The sequence below is a fragment of the Motacilla alba genome, chromosome 4, assembly GCF_015832195.1.
Source record: "Motacilla alba alba isolate MOTALB_02 chromosome 4, Motacilla_alba_V1.0_pri, whole genome shotgun sequence".
Classification (NCBI taxonomy): Eukaryota; Metazoa; Chordata; class Aves; order Passeriformes; family Motacillidae; genus Motacilla; species Motacilla alba.
The window spans coordinates 10201295-10218145 of NC_052019.1; the positions used below are offsets into that span (position 1 = coordinate 10201295).

Genomic DNA, 16851 nt, shown 5'->3' on the forward strand with positions numbered 1-16851 from the left:
TCTGCACAAATCACTGGCACCTCATGGTCTGACCACAGTATTTAAAGACTGTTTCTGAATGCCTGCCCTAGACACGGAACCACAAAGAAATGAAAAGTTAAGGCTTTCAAAACCAATTTGATGCCCTGAACACAATGCGAAGGCATCACTTTAGTACTTGTGACTCATCATCACTCTGCTCCCTACACTTCACTGCCTGTCAGAATGTCATGACAGCAGTGTGTATGACAGCCATTTCCCCTTCTCTACAAGCACAGAACTGAGCTGCTTGAACTGTTGAGAAATGTGCTTGGTGACAAACTAAAGAGCAATGTGAATTTTTTCATTCAAGGAGGTGCACAAACAGCTATACTGGAAGTTTAATAAAATAAAACAAAAGAGAATAAAAGTTCCAAGTATTTAAACATTAAGCCTCTTAAGATTCTCTTTTTACAGTTCCAAATTTAAAATATTATATATCTAGAAATATATTTTATATCTGGACCTTTTAAAATGAAAAATAATTCCATCTTGATTTTTTTTTCTGAGCAGCTATGACCAAATTGAGTTGTTTACTTTCCCACCTCCTCTTTTCTCTTCCACTCACTCTCCCTTTCCCAGTACCCTTGTCACAAGACAATAGAAAAAACCCCAAAGCATCAAAACAATAGGAAAAGCACATTCGCTTTTCTGTTGGAATATAAAGATGTTTAAAAATAAAAATTATAGTATCCAACTTTACAGTAACTGATAATACAAAGTTTGAAAAAAATGTCTAGCCTAGTGAGACTAGTTTTTAAGGTGAGACTGTGTTGTCACTGCTCTTGTTAAGCAGCTGTTCCATATACTAAGTTAAGCTACTCACTGAAAAGTTTAGGAGCAACTCAATATGAGGATTTGAAAACTATCCCTTACAATGAAGCACTGCAGTTTGCTTTGCAGCATGAACTTGGGGATTTATCATATGGATAGAGAGAAAATATGGTCAGAAGAGTCATCTCAGACTCAAATTCAATTTACAGTGTAGACATACTCAAAGTAGTATGACCTCATCCAGCTTCAATACTAATTTTGCAATTATAACATGACAGGATAAAAATGACAAAACTGAAATTTCTTTCTCAATCTTGCTTTGGTTTGCTTTAGTAAATGTACTATTTTTCATTTTTCCTCAAATCGGTGTCACATGAGTTTGGCAGGGTGTTTTGATATTGCTTCTGATGGGGAGAAGAGATCAATGTTTAGGAAAATGAATTCTACTTTTGTGTGTTGAGCCAAGTATATTTGTACACACACCAAACAGCCTGGTATATATCAGAATAAGAAAAGTTTGAATTGGTTATGGCAGACTTAATCCTTATCGTGGGTAATTCAGTCATCCTTATCTGCAAAGTTGTTTTGCTTACTGTCCTGCATTTACTCAAAAAGCTTTTCCAGCACAGACTTCTACAGTATCTCACACTATAAAAATCTTTACATCTTGAAGACTTCAATTGTAATATACATGGATTTAACCCAGCTCCATTTGGATTCACTAAAACTCATTTTCATCAGACAGCTGTAAAATGAAATGAGTTTGGTGGTCTGTACTGTAGACTTTATTGAATGATCATACTTACCACAAGTAGCAAGAGGTTGCTTAGAAAGGCCATAAAAACACTCCTAACAATTTTAAATTACTGCATACTCTATCAAAATAAGGCATGACAGAAAGCTAATCTACTAATGGCTGAGAGAAAGATGAGCAACTTCTGTTTCTGTGCTCACTTACTTATTGTCAGTGAGGTATTTGTTTTTGCTGAGCTTAAACATATTATTAAAAATGACATTTAAGTGTCACGTTTTAATGCTCAGAGACACACAGTTCTTCCTTTGAAAGATTTGGCTTTAGGTATTTAATAAGTACTTTCATAAAGAAATCAGGATGGAAAGTGTGTAAATGGCATTTCTAGCAAGATTTTAGCTGAATCTCAATTTATTACTGTGGGACAGGTTTGGGACACAATGGAATATGGAAAGGAAAATTTCAGGAAGCTCTCTGGAGAGCAGATCTTCTTGCTTTAGTCTTGAAGAGGAAAGCTGATTCACACTTTTCTGAATATTAAGGTTTTCTCTTGTGCTAAAATTTTGGACAGTTGATGAATAATGCTGCCCAAAGTATTCACAGATAATTTCCTTTCTCACTATTTTCAAGACCTTTGCAGTCCTCAATCTCAATCCCTTCTGCAGCATAGACAAAATACCACCTGTGTGTGTCCTGCCAGATAAACTGAGGCACTGGGGCCCCTGGAGGAGTGTGGTGTTTGATTCAGCATCATCTTGAGAGCTAACCAGGAAAACAGCAAAGAAATTAATTTTGACAAAGAATGAAAAAGAAAAACAGAAAGCATAAAGGTCTGTAAAAGCAGAGCAGTACCATTTCCATGTAATTCAGAAGGGCACCTTTGTTTTCATGCCAGATTGTAAACAGTTCTTCCTCCAAAGGAAACTTTTCACATCCTACCTCCACGGTAACTTCAAAGCAATTTGTGTGAAGGTAATTAAAATCTGCCATACCTACAGGTTTAAAAAGAAAGAGGACAGCTCATGAACAGCCATGTAGCTTTTAACTGGAGTTATGCTGCTGCAGTCAGCTGAATGCTGTCCCCATGGGTGTGGGTTACTATACTATAAAAAAGTGCTTGCAAATGTATAAAAAGTGTTCAAAAATTCAGAATTCTATAACTTGTTTCAACTATAAAAACTAACAACAATGACGCTTCTTACAGGCAAAAAAGCATAATTTTATATTGTTATTCACCTGGCCAAGAAGTAGCAATGGAGCAATAAAGATTGGTTAATCACAGTAGTTGTATAATCGGCTGTATCAGAGGTGATTGCCAAGGGTTACCAGAACAGAAATGACCTTTTGCCATTATTATGTTCAAAACTATTTCTGTATAAAAGACATTGGATATAATTTTGGGACGAATGTAAGCCAAAGAGATCTAATTCTCATGCATGCCCCAAAGCATTCCAAATGTCTAGTTTCAACATAATTATTTGGAGATCCAGCTGAGTCCTATTGGAAAACGTAACTGAAGCACTGCTGAAAATTTATGAACACTGATATTTTACCCATGCCAGTATTGAAGGAATTCTAGAGAAAACAAAATGCTATTATTGGGGAAATCAAATTAACAGCGGAAGAACAAATGACTTGGATGTTTGTCTCTGTTGTTGTTTTCCCTGAAAAAAGAATTTATTTAAACAGATGAGAAAGCAGCACATGCATTGTCTACAAGATGGATTCATGAGGCTAAGGAATTAGAGCATAGCATAAAGCATTTATTTCTACACTCCAAATTTGAAAATATAAATATTATATTATATGATATAACAAATTTGACCCTTGCATAACTTGTTAATTTTCCTCAAGTTCCATTGGGGTTGAATGCATCCCATGTTATCTGCATAAAAACATTACCAACATAGATTTTACTACTTAAATCCCCTAAAAATTATGTTCTGCATGGATAGGACCTTAACCAAACCGAAATCAAACACTGGTGTTTTATAAAGGTCACATAGAGGTTTTACCTCACTCGATATGATGGTAAAGTGGTTTTACCTCCAGTGAAGCTGTACCACTCAGCACCGTTTATAATACCTCCACGTTTCACAAAATTCCCACCACAGCGAAGTTCAGACCGGTCTGAGATGACGGGGTGTGCATCTGCATAGGCTTTAGCCAGCATCTTGAACACCTGTAACAGACATGATTGGAATATCTTTGCTTTTACAAACTGAAAACTTTGCCATTGCTGTTATTAACTATTGCTGTTGTCAGTCCAGACAACGAGCCACACTGTGTCCTCGAGACTAAAGGAGGTGATTAACTGCTCTACAAGGAAGTTTTGCTTGTCACTAAGAAATTTTGGTTTGTCTTCTTCTCTAAGGTTCTTCTCTGCAATCCGTTATATTTATCCAGGGAAAACATATTAAATACCAGTGGATTTTTTGATACTTGGCTTCAATCTACCACCTGGGGCAGGAGCAGAGGATATTTTTGGTTGTAGTTCAAGTCCCAGGTTTTAAAGATGAAATTTAGGCCTCCTTTAGGTTTTGTTTTAGTTTTTGATATTTTTTACCCTTTAGCCCAACTAAATCTTCACACTGAGTGCTGCTGTTTAAAATAGTCAGTGTCAATTTGCTTTGCACTTATCAGTCACACAGCAAAACCTGCCAGTTTGATCTCAGAGAGAACTGCTTCTGTGTGGGGCAGAAACCATTCCAAAAAGTGAAAGATAGGATGTGATGATGTAGGATGTCACCACTGATTTCCAAAGAGTGTTGACACTGATGAAGAGCAGAGCAGTCACCACCCAGAAAGGAACAGTGGCAGAACATGTAGTGAAGACAGAAGAAAGAGCAGTTATCTGAAGAAACCGTTTATTTGAATCATGTTCCTGTCCTTCTTCTCCAATGGCTATTCCAATTTTGTATAAAAATCCTCCCTCTCCTTTTTGTCTATTTGGACCTCATCTGCTGAGGCAAGACTCTCAGATTTCAACACTGAAATTACAGCAGTTATCAGGTGCTACTTGATGCTGCTATTCATCATCATGAGTTTCATTCCATATTGCTTAAGACAGTGTGTGCAAGAAGTTTGGTGGCTAAAATCCTAGTTTTAGAAGTGACCCTAAAGATTTATGCTAGTGTTATCATCAAGGATAAAGACCCAAAATAACCAAGCACACAACATTGATTGATATTTGTGATTGTTTCTAATAATCACATAGCTGAGCAAATTATGGGATCAGGTAGGTGAGCAAGGAAAGGTGGGAAGAGAGATTAATGTAAGTGTAAAGACACTTTACTGAAGTACTTCTGATGACGAGAAACTAAAAATTCAGACTTAATGTAAAATGCTTTTGCAACTCCCTTAAGTTTCTATGTGTCTAAATATTGCTCAGACCAGAAAATTGTGTCCTTCAAAGCTTTGCTGAAAAGAAATAGATGTTAATTAAATAGGTTAAGAAGAACTTTTACTGCCAATAGTTCAGTGCCAGGCTCAATATCTTTAATTTCTACAGGAATTTTGGTCCCAGTTCTGAACGTTCCATGGAAGGTATTTGATACAAAGTTTAGAAGGTGCCTATGTGAGTTAGGAGTATGATCCTCACCTTTTACAAAGACATCTGCAGGTGTCCTATTTCCAGTGACCAAGCCTCCTCTTGTTTCACACGGAGAGGCATAAGGCTTTTGTCTGGCCAATAGCTCAAGTGAAAGAAGGCCAGTGGTAGTGAGAAGAGGAAAAAAATGTTCCTGGATAACAATAACTTTGTTATCACTTAGAAGCTAATGCATGACCAATCATGGACCTCAGGGAAACTTAGATTTTTAGGTATAATATACAGGAACAAAAAGGGGAAAAACAGAAGAATCCTTGTGACTTTGGTAGTGTGAGGTTTCACTCAGTAAAGTGAGGTCAGTGCTGTTACCAGCACTTTTACCTCACTGACCATCACAGGTTGGGTTTTTCAGGAGGAGGGAAGGGAGTGTTTCATCTCACCAAAGGAAGTGAACTTGACTCGGTGTGGACCTTTCTGCTCTGGTGAGCAGAGTCATCAATTCAGATTCTTGTTTAAAAAAAAAGTGTTAAAACATCCATCTCCACAAACCCCGAAATATGGAAAAGTTTTTGGGTGGGCTGAACCAGATGCAAGAATGTGAGTGTAAGGACATGGTCCAGCTTTGAGACTCTTTGCTCTCAGCCAATACTGCCCCAGGTTGTGATGCAGGCCAAAAAGAGACTTGAAATCTGCAATATCTTGGAGTAGAGTATCCTTGTGCTTCCATGCATGCACCATGACGGACATGGGGAGGTGGAAGCACAGATGCATTTTCAAATGGGGAAATATGGTTTGAACATATTTCTCAAAATTTGATTTTTTAATATCTGGCTATCATCTGCTCTGCAGCATTTCACCCTGGTCTGCAAGTTTCCCCTTGCAGAGCAAATGTAGCAGGTCAGCATTCAGAACAATGGTTATGGCCAATGTATGGCAGATAACCAAACTGCTGTATTTTGGGATGTAGGTTCCCTGACAGCAGCAGCTGCAGATCACTTTAATTAAATGCAGGTCACTTCACTGGTGCAGGTTTTATATATATTTCTGTGAAAAATTTCAAGCGATACTAACAGGGCTGTTAAGGTTTCTTGTGCTGAGTCATTTGAAAAATCAGTTTTTCACTGAAGACATCCCCAGCCCTCTCCTGCATTTTCTAAACTTCCAGATTTGTAGCCAAATTCCCAGACTTTGCAGTCATCTACTATGCAGCAGTCACCTGTACAGGGTTCCCTGTCTTACTGTGCTGCAAGCCAGGAGTTCCATTAGGGTTTGTCCAGCTGTGCACTCCACTGGAAAGGAGCCCTTTGTCTGTGTGGCTGCATCCTTTCACTCAAATACATGTGCTGTCCCTGAGTGGAAATGATGGAAGTACTGCTGCATTTCCATTCCAGGGGGTGAACTGCTTGATAAAGCACACATGGCAATATTCCTTCACCATCTATGCATAGGATAGCCCTAGCCCAGGCAGTGGGATGTAAAAGCAAAATGTTGTGATTTCCCCCAGTCCTCAGCAAGAGGTTCTGCAGCCTGCATTTGCACCCACCAGATATTTCTTACACAGGTTTGTTGCTGTGCAGTGCCTGGTTAATTTTACTTCTAAATCATTTTCATACACACACAGTCATTAGGCATTGTACAGCTCAGAAGAAACAGATTGATACAGAAAATGTTTAACAGTCAAACATCTTTAAATATTTAATATGTGTTAGTGAGAACAGTCATTTCAGAAGAAGTCAGCCTAGAGATATGCTCAAAGATAAAGGATGCTTCAAGTCAAAGATCAACTTCTGACTATTTTCAACTGTTCTTTGTTTATATAAAGAACCACTTTTCTTAAGAGGCCACTGACATTTTTAGCGCAGCTAGAAGGCTGAAAAGCTAGCTGTTCTCCTGGTGGGCATGTCGGCAATGAATACTAGATTGAGGAAACCAAAGGGAAATAGGAGAGATGGCAAAAAATTTCACAGAAGATTTACAGCGAGTCCCAAATGAGGAACTTTCCAGGGACAAGAGGGGGAAACCAATCCCATTCGTCTGACCTGGAATAAATGTTACAAGGCTGCCACCATACGGCAACAAGTCTTTTTTTTCCCTCACTCCTTATGGGTTCCACAGGAAAATAGCACAGCTGGTCAGGCTTATTCCTTTTCTTCTGGAAACCACTGGTAAAAATATCACAGCCTTCTCCCTTTAAAAATTAAAACCTTTAAAAAATTTAAAATTAAAATTAGGATTTTCCTAATCTGTGCTTTATGAAGCCATATTTGGACTCACAAAAGATAGGTAAATCTTTCCAGACCAAGTTGATAGTGTGTAAACAATCCTATATTTTAAAGTACATTAAATAAGTGTATAAATCAGTCACACAATATACTGAGCTGGAAGAAATCCACAAGGATCATCCACTCCAAGTCTTAAGTGAAAGGGCTCTGTGAGGATTGAGCATTTGACCTTGGCATTATTAGCATTATTATCAGCTCTATGATGCTGATATCAGCTCTATGAGCTGATATAATGTTGTGTATATATATATATATATACCCCTGGATTATGTATATAAATATGCTATTTATTAAATATTAAATACATAAATGTATACATATACCAACATATGTACATGATCTAAATTAATCAAAGTTTATTATTTATTAAAAGCAAATGTTTCCATAGTTCCAAAAATGGAGCCAACATCCTAACCCTGCAAAAGCAACATTACCTTCTCATCAGGTGTAGGGGAGAACATTTTTTCTTCCATAGGATGCCTTGAATAGTCATAAGGATAGGTCACAACCAGCTCGCCCCCATGGAGGCTGGCAGAGAGCACAAATGGGATAGACCTCAACCACTTCATGACTGCTTTTGTCTCAGGGGCCACCTGAAATCCAGGAAAAAAAAAAAGCTGTGACTAGCCATGCAACTCCAAAGGGATTTGATCCTGTGAAGGATGAAGCCCAATGGAGAAGAGACTGTTGAAAGGAGAATGTTGAAGCTCTTTGGCTCTTCCAGCCCAAAAGTTACTGAGGGAAGAAAATCAGTTTTCTCCAGGGAATGGATGATACACATTGTTCACTGGGGAAAAACTAAAACAAAAAAGGAAAGAGAACATTTGACAGAAGAAGAAACTTTTCATTACAGTGACATTTTCAGATGATGATACTTTAGGCTGGAAAACTAGTGGCATTTTATCACTACTTACTTAACTCCCTATCTAATTTAATTTCTGACTCAGCAGGATTGACTTTGGATAAACTGGAATAGGGGGATAAATTTGCAGTTCTCATCACTTTTTGCATTCACAAATGCAAAAAAATGCATTTGCTATCCTTAGGTACAGGTTAATCTGTAAATAAATGAAAACTAATATGTATAAAGCACAGCAATGCCTGCGGTTTGCCTGCAGTGAACTGTGGCAGATAAGTCACCAAATTTAGGGTTTTTTGACAGTCCCCTCTCAGTAACAGCCGCCAGGGGAGAGGGCAGCAGACTCCAAGAGATGCTCAGGTAGCCGGCATGCAGGAGGCTCTTTCATCCCGTTTCTCAGGAGGAATTTCTGGGACCTGCTCCGATGTTAGCTCATTCTTAGGGATAACAGTGGCATCTGCTGGCCGGTCCCTGCAAGCCCAGACTCACCAGTGCCCCCGGAGAGCTGAGGTTCCTCTCCTTGCAGCTGAGGGAAGTTACCTGGGGAAAACCTGAGGAGGGCAGAGGCTGCTCATTTGGAGCCTGCACCACTGCAGGTCTGCAGGCTTTATAAAAATGAGATATACCTGTTATGATGAACTTAGTCCAGAATCTACTTAGGGCTGCTTTAGGGATTGCTTATCACCCTTTGCTTTGACTCAGCTGTCAGAAAACCAGGCAGCCAGGGCTCCAGAGCACTAGTGACTAACAGTGTGCAGGGAAAAAACATCCAGAACAAACAAGAAAAAAACTACCAAACCAACTGAATAAAGGCCCTAAAGACCTATATACTTGTGTTTCAACAATAGTAATTCCTGTTTTCTTTGGATCTGTCTCTAATCTGCTATTGTTAAAAAACCTTTGGGGATCCACAAACACAGGTGTGGAGCAGAGAAAACCACTGGGAAGGTGCACCATGCATGTATTATAGCTCCATCAATGAGGCAGAAAGCCAAGGAAAAAGCCATGTCTAAACACAGTTTTACCTGGAATGATTTAAGAAGATATTTCCCTGTCTGCTCCTGACCTAAGCAGGAGACTACATCCCTATAGATACCATAGTTTTTAAATTAGTCCTTCTAGTGTTTGTTTTTCCCTAAAATGCCCTTCTGTAGCTATTGAGATAAATGCTACTCTGTAGCTTTCAACTCTGGCGTTTAAAAGAGGCAACATAAAAAATGGGAGGTAACAGGTAAAGTCTGATCAACTGAGGAACACACAGAATGCACTTTGCACACCAGAAGCCTGATAAAAGTTTTTTTACATTATAGGGAAGATTAAACACAGAGATTCCAGGAATAGCATGACATGAAAAAAAAAATTAAAAGGCGGATAAAGGGTATTCCAAAAGGAAAGGACTTTTAGCAGTCTCACACACCCACACACAATGCAGAAGTGGGAGAAGAAAGCAGCCCACAGGCTTCCTGACAACAAACATGACAGTGTCCAAAGAATTCTATCTGCACCAAAGGATTTGTTTTTCTGGCCTTTGTGCAGTGTCCTGGGATGATCTGATAATGACCTTTATCCCAGTAGTGCTTTAGAACCAGTCGCTTCCACCTACACCCTGGAAGTTTATCCTTTGAGCCCATCTCTTCTGAAGAGAAGACCCCTGGGGGCTTGTAAGGGACTGTGTCACTGCCTGCCCCATGGATTGGGCACTTTGGGAGTTTCTCAGGGTGGTTGAGCGCCTGGAACAAGCTCACGCCTTCCAAGTCCATAGCACCAGCCCTTTTGAGGAGGCTGCTGCCCCAAAATCCCATCAGCTCCCTGCCCTGCTGCAGCTGCTCCAGCTCCTGCTGCCCCGCCAGAGAGGCCATGCCTGACACAGCATCAGCCCCGCTTTCAAACAGCATCCTTGGGCCTTGATAGGATTTTTAAGTTGCTTCTGCAATTCAGTGGACAAAAGTAAAATACACAGTTTTATTTGAGAGCTCCTGGTTTCGGTCTTTCATCCTGATCAGCCAACTGGCTAAGCAGATACCTGAATAAGCCCCAAGACAGTGCTGTCTCACAGAGCCAGTGTCTTACTGAAGTGAATGTTGTGAAAAAACATGTCACTATTTTTATCCTAATAACATTTCAGTGACATGAAATAAGCATATTCTGGTTCAGCTCCACCAGATGATAGCAGGTGTTATCTATGCCACTCTGGCCTTTGACTTTTCCTTTAATGTGGGTTTTGTGGAATTAATTTTTTTTTCACCAGGCCTTTTGCTTTTAAGTCAGATGAGATAAATTTTAAAGTATCCATCTCACAAGAACAATTCAGAGCACAACTAGAAAACAGGGAAATTATTTCTGCATGAGTATGGAGAAGGGCCACTACCCTTTCTAAACCTGAATCTCATTTCTTCAATTATACTGCAATTAGTCACTGTCTCCATGGCTTTCAAAGATTTTTTTTTCTCCCTTTTAAAAGCAGCCAGACTAATTTTCTTAAAGAGTATGCCAGCCTCCACTGGCATAGACTTCTGAATTCTGTTTGAACCAAGACAATTGAACTATATTTGAGATGTAGCCTGAGGTCTGTTTGTCTGTGCCCTCAGACCACTTATTACAATAATTCATAAAAGAGGGGAACAAAACACTCTGAATGAAGCCAGGCTTTTGGGGAGCAGGAGCTCTGGCTGAGAGCTCACTTTCTGCTTCCTGATCTTGATACAATGCCCTGCAGCACTCAGGTAATTACTTTAATAAGGCAGGTAATGAACAGTGTTAAGTAAATGAAAGGGGAGAGGCTGGTGTTGAAACATTCACCCTAATGCTCCTGCATGCACAAAGCACCACTCTAAGAGCCATGGGCTCATCTACCTGACAAAATTGAAGGACATTAAGGGACAGCTGATTTGGCAGTCCCGTGGTACCATCAGCAGAGGAGACACAGGGCTGTGAGACCACTTACTGCCAGGTTTGTGAACCATAGGAAACTACAGTCAGCAAGGAGATTTTGTGGTGCCACTAAGGCCACAGGCCTGGTTCCCTCATTTGCTCTGAAAAGCATTTGGATCTGGAGATGTTTTGAGTGTTGTTTATGTGAGGAGCAGCTTTGGGGCCAGGAGAGCACCTAGAAGTTCCCTGAGTTTTGGTGTTCTGAGGGGTACCTTGGATGGCCATCTTATTTCTTTAAAAACAAAAGGTTTGCAGAAGAAGTGTTGTATTTTTCACCCCAGGTCTACACCCACTGAGGCAGAGCTCAGGTGGGGTGGGGTGGTTGTGTGCCAAGGTTCTCTGGTCCCTTGTCTTGACAAATAACCCAGGGTGATGCTGCAGCTGGGGCAGAGCTGTGGTGGTAGCTGTGAGAGCAATGTTGGGCAGTCTCCACCCATATCTCTATAAGCTGCCGTGATGGTACACAGTGTTTAAGAAAGACAAATACACGGTTGTAGAGATGGGTTCTGCAAGTGGCTGCCTGCCACTGAGACCTTTCTCACAGGTCAGAAGAAGAACCAAGGCAGAAGCAGGACTTGAAGAGGGAGGAGGTTAGAGCCAGGAAATCCAGAGTTACAGGGACAAGCTCACAGGCAAAAAAAATGAGGGTCAAAGACAGGTTTGTCCTCCCTCATTGTTGCCTGGGTCCTCAACCCTGCACCTCTGGACACAGAGAGAGAGGTAGCACATGGCTGAGGAAGATCTTCAGCCTTTCCTTTCCATGCTGGAGCTGTGGAAGGGTCTGAGGGAGCCCTTCCCCTGAGGTGGAAAGAGTTCCATAGATAATGTGGGATGAACTGGCCACAGTCCCCATTTCCAGTTCATCTGCACCACAATGGGGAAGCAGGTGTAGAATTCAGGTGCAAAATTAAGCCTGGGAAGAAGGCAGAGGTGGGGGGGAAAGTTTTTTTAAGATTTCTCATTCCTCTACTCTGATTCAGTTCATAATAAATAAAATAAATAGATATAAGTAATTTTCCTCAAGTTGAGTCTGTTTTGCTTCTGATGTTAATTAGTGACCAATCTCTCCCTGTCTTTATCTTGACCCATGGGTTACATTTATATAACTTGTAGTTATATTTCCTGTCCAGCTGAGGAGGGGAGTGATAGAGTGCCTTTAGTGGGCACCTGGCATCCAACTAGGGAAACTCACTAAGGGGTGAATCAAAATCTCTCTGACTTTTCTCCTAAAATCCCTTTTTTTCTCTCCCAGTTATCTTCATTTGGCCTCAGGCTCTGCTCCACAGCTCTCAAACTTTCTTTACCATCTGATGCTCTGAACTCCACTTGCATTTACCAGCTCACTATTACCTGTTATTATTCAGTCAAAAGTTGAAAACTTCTAAGCTTGTGACCTTATAATCATGCAGAAATTCAGTGCCATAATCTGGGATCTATGATTACATGCAAAATAGAATAAACTACTTGAGCCTAATTATGGCAGAAATTAGTGGTATAATACACTGTGCATTACTGAGCCTCTTACAGCCTTGGGTCTTCATATGCATATATCCCAAGGAAGTGAGGTGCTTATATCTAGATTTTACTACTGTGAAATGGGGTACCAGAACACGGGGATAGCCCCAGAGATGCCCCTGGGATTTAGACCTGGCTTTACATAAGACCACCTGCAACAGTGTAAGAACCTGGAGTATGTTCTCTCAAATCTTCTGCTGACACCAGAAGAAACAATCCTGTTCCCCACCTCTCTGAGGCTTTGTGCCAGCAATAAATATTGAATCAGAATATAATTAGTTTAAAAGTAGAAGAAAAGCAGAGCTCTGAATCAATCTGAACTACTGATTTAGCTTCCTGTGATTCTTCTTTCAAGGGCAGCTAAGGTCCAGTTAGAGTTGTCCTGGGGGCTGCTGGTCTGCCAGCAACTCAGGTAGGGCTGAGCTTTGCATTCCTGACATAACATCACACGGAGCTTAGTGATGATGAGTGTGAGGCCCTGTAGTGCTGCCTCCATCTTGCTCTGACCTCTGCAGCAGCAACTTTCCCTCCCAGCACCTCTGCAGCTTGACTGGCTGTTTCCACTGCTCTATATGGTTTCAGTCATTTATAAACATCCCCTCTTAATTCAAGATGACACCACACAGCTTTACATGAAGCTTTTGTACATTTTCCATGGCAGAAACTCTTATTGCATCAAACCTGTGCAGGGCTTGGTGCAATGACAACCAAATCCATACAGGCTTTAACAGGCACCACAGTTTAAAGCACTAATGATGAATCATTACACACTTGTGACCCCCTCATAACAGTCATTATTCTTAATCTAAACCAGCAAAGTTCAAATTGTCCACAAATTTTGCAAATTATTTGTGACACCTGCCTCTTTGGCCAGACCTACACCATGATTTTCATGCCAATTCTGAGCCTGTCCACTTCAGTCCTACTTATAAAATCTGATTACGTGCAAATAACTTCAGAACAAGCAATCTCAGTCTCTTAATTCCTGAGCTGCTCTGTAGTAGAAATGATTTATAAAATGTGTAATTCATACCTTACCCCACCAGTAGGACTGTGGAATGGGAATGTGGTCCAGACGGGCCCCACGAATCCCAGCTCTTCTGTAAGCCTCAGATGTCAAATCAGGGAAATTTCTGTTCAGGTCCAAGTTCTGAGCTGTTTGTCGTCCGATGACCCATCCATTGTAACCAGCCCCCTATTTTGTCACACAGAAGCCAATTTCAGAATAGCTCCCTTTCTCAAAATAGCACTTAGTGGAAATTGATTAATCAGGGAAGTTTTAAAAGAAGTAAACTGAAAATGTCTGTACTGTTAAAAAACCCACGCTTATTAATTAATCACATTTTGTCCCCATGAATATTAATGCACTAACTAGCATTCAGGAAGTGTTTCACTCACCAGTGATGTGACTCATGAGAGGAACACAGGAGCCTCTTGCTCAGAGCAGCATGCAGAGTGGGTTAGAGGAGAAAAAAAAAATACAGCTGATGGCTCAAGACAGGATGAGGCAGAGTGCAATAACCCCAGACTCATACAATGGACAGAGCTCACCACATGAGCAAAAACAGAGAAAAAAGGTCTAATTTCATGCTAGTGGTGGTAGAGAAAACGGAGAGGGGGAAAAAAAAAAGTCAGGTAATAAATAATAGAATCTTAGTTTTCACAGGTCTCCATCAGACATGAGTTGATCTCTGAAAACTGCCATCCATTATGAAACTTTGACAGTACAGACAATATTCACATTTCATTATACCTACAGATTTAAAAGAGAGGGAACATCAGCATGCTATTGAACTGCATTTTCTTATAAAACAATGTAAGTCATTATAGTGAGTCAGGCATTTTGTTCCAGAACTGTTAGCAGAGTGTGCTAAGTGTGTGAAAAAGTAACACAGTCATTCCCACATCATCACATGCAGGCAGCAAAACTGACAAATATGGCTCTGATTTCCTCTTAGTTCTGTTCACATCATCTTTGGAAAGCAATGCACCCCCAAAGCTGCCTGGGATTCTGGCAGTCAATTATTAGTGTTCTCCCCTTTACAGGACACTCCCCTCCCAGTTTGTTCTTTCCCATGGAGAATTATAAAAACATGACAGCCTGAACATCTCCTTATAACAAAACTTTTACCTCTTCTGCAGCCAGTTCATACCCATCAGGATTGAGTGAGGGCAGGAGATGAATTCTGGTGTTGTTGATCAAGGTCTGGACGCGAGGGTTCCCAAGAAGATATTCTGAACACAGATACTGTGCGAGGTATATCAGCAGTTCCTTCCCCACAACTTCATTTCCGTGCATGTTGCCAATGTACTTAAATTCTGGCTTGACTGTGGAATGTAAAATAATGAGATGCTTTAATTTGACTATACCTGAGTGGCTTCCAAAATCAGACTAATCCAAGTTGCTTACTGATGAGTCAAAGTTTTATTTACGCTAAAGTCATGCACGTGTTCCTGCAAATAGCACAGCAGTTCTAGGTGAACTTTTCTTCATTAAAAACCAGTTCAGGAACAGTTTAAATAGTGTGAAATAAATTTAAGTCCAAACTATTAGGATTCCAAACCAGTAGAGGTGATCATTGCTCTGAGCTTTTGCTAGAGTCATCATTAATTGTGAGCAAAGGATGCTGAAAACAAAAACATCAAGCCATGGCTGGGGAGGAGCAAAACAACCCTGGCACTCTGACCTACCTTGAGGGGCTTCAATGCCTTATTTTTTCACAGATGCTAGAAACCACCAACAGATGTGTAATATACTACCCCTTTATTTAGAAAAGAAGCTGGGTTATGCATAAAGAGGGGCTTTCAGGCTAAATAGCCCTGGAATAAGCCTGCTAGAAATACATAACTTTGCAATTCCCTGTAGTTATTCTTTCAATTTCCATCCTTCCTTAGAGACTAATGGAAAGTAGAAAATAGGTGCACTTTGGAGACACCCTTTCCTGTCTATTCCTTTAACTTTGCCTCTGATCATGGCCAGCCTTGAGCGCTAGACACTGGAGGGAGCCTGGCACAGAGCTATTACACCACTTGCTCAGGCTGGCAAAATCTCCAGCTCTGGAGCTATTTCTACCTCCTTTTATGGTGTCCCAGGCAGCATGAAGCAATAGATTTAGAGAAAAATGCTAGGAAATGTGTTAAGCTATAATCTTTTATCATGCCATATCACAGTTTTCATTTAAAAGCCTGATTCATAGGCTTTGTGTTTTCCTGGCAAATGGAGTACAAGCTTAAAAAGACACCTGCAACTTATTATCTTTGAAAAAGAGACAAAGGGTGATAGGCCAGGAAAATGTAACGTAGGTCTTTGCTCTGTTAATGACATCTACTGGGACCTAATTAAATTTAAAGGCACCTCAAAATACCTCTACACCACACAAGGCAGCACAGCTGAGAGTAAACAAAGTGACCAGTCTCTCCGAGTCCCTTCTGTGTGCAGCACAGCACACAGAGGACACAGCAGCCCGACCTGAGACCACAATCTCAATAAAGTATTAGGTCAGATGTAGTTCAGTTCTGCCACACTGCTGAGGCTGTGCTGGTGCTAGAGCTCTTCTGGTGAGAAGCAATCTGAGGCTCTCAGCAATGGCCATAGCAATCCACCATATTTAGGCAAGCATAATTTTTGACTTGGGAGCTGGTAACTGGAAAACAATACCTAATACTGGCCTAGAAAGTTATCTGTTTTGTGAAGAATTTAAAACACTAAAAAATCTGTCCCTTGCTCTCTTAGTGATGAAACCACAAAATAGAGATTTTTAGTGTTCCACTCTGCAGAAAATTTGTGAGGACTCATATCCTAATGCATATGTTAGCACCTATAAATACTATGATAACATCTGTTCAGGGGCTATGATAACATAAATTCCTGGTATCACCAACTGACAGGTATAGTACTGACATGAATCTCTGTTCAGGATTGTTTTCTGTGCTGAATCATCCTTTTTTAGCATCAATATCCTTCTCTGTCTGAGGCCTTCTCAGAAAATTTGTGTATTTTAGGATGTGAAGGATAGTGAGGAAGTGGTAGAGGATAGGGAGGGAGACTCAGTAACAGAAATGTATCCCAAATTTGTACATTGGGCACAGATAAATGACAGTGATATCACTGCAACCAAATACAGTGATACAAGGAACAGCATTACCAAGCATGGTGATGCACAGAGCTCAT

The 16851-nt window shown here is 40.5% G+C and overlaps 1 protein-coding gene across 1 annotated transcript in view; it reads right to left on the bottom strand.

The window, feature by feature from the left end:
- Positions 1-16851, bottom strand: part of CPZ (carboxypeptidase Z) — a 34105-nt gene that overhangs the window by 2874 nt on the left and 14380 nt on the right. The window contains exons 5-9 of the mRNA XM_038136600.1: positions 14812-15008; positions 13714-13875; positions 7810-7968; positions 3590-3725; positions 2396-2535 (exon numbers count right to left, since the gene is read on the bottom strand). Of these exons, the coding sequence (XP_037992528.1) occupies positions 2396-2535; positions 3590-3725; positions 7810-7968; positions 13714-13875; positions 14812-15008 (794 nt within the window). The remainder of the gene's footprint in view (positions 1-2395; positions 2536-3589; positions 3726-7809; positions 7969-13713; positions 13876-14811; positions 15009-16851) is intronic.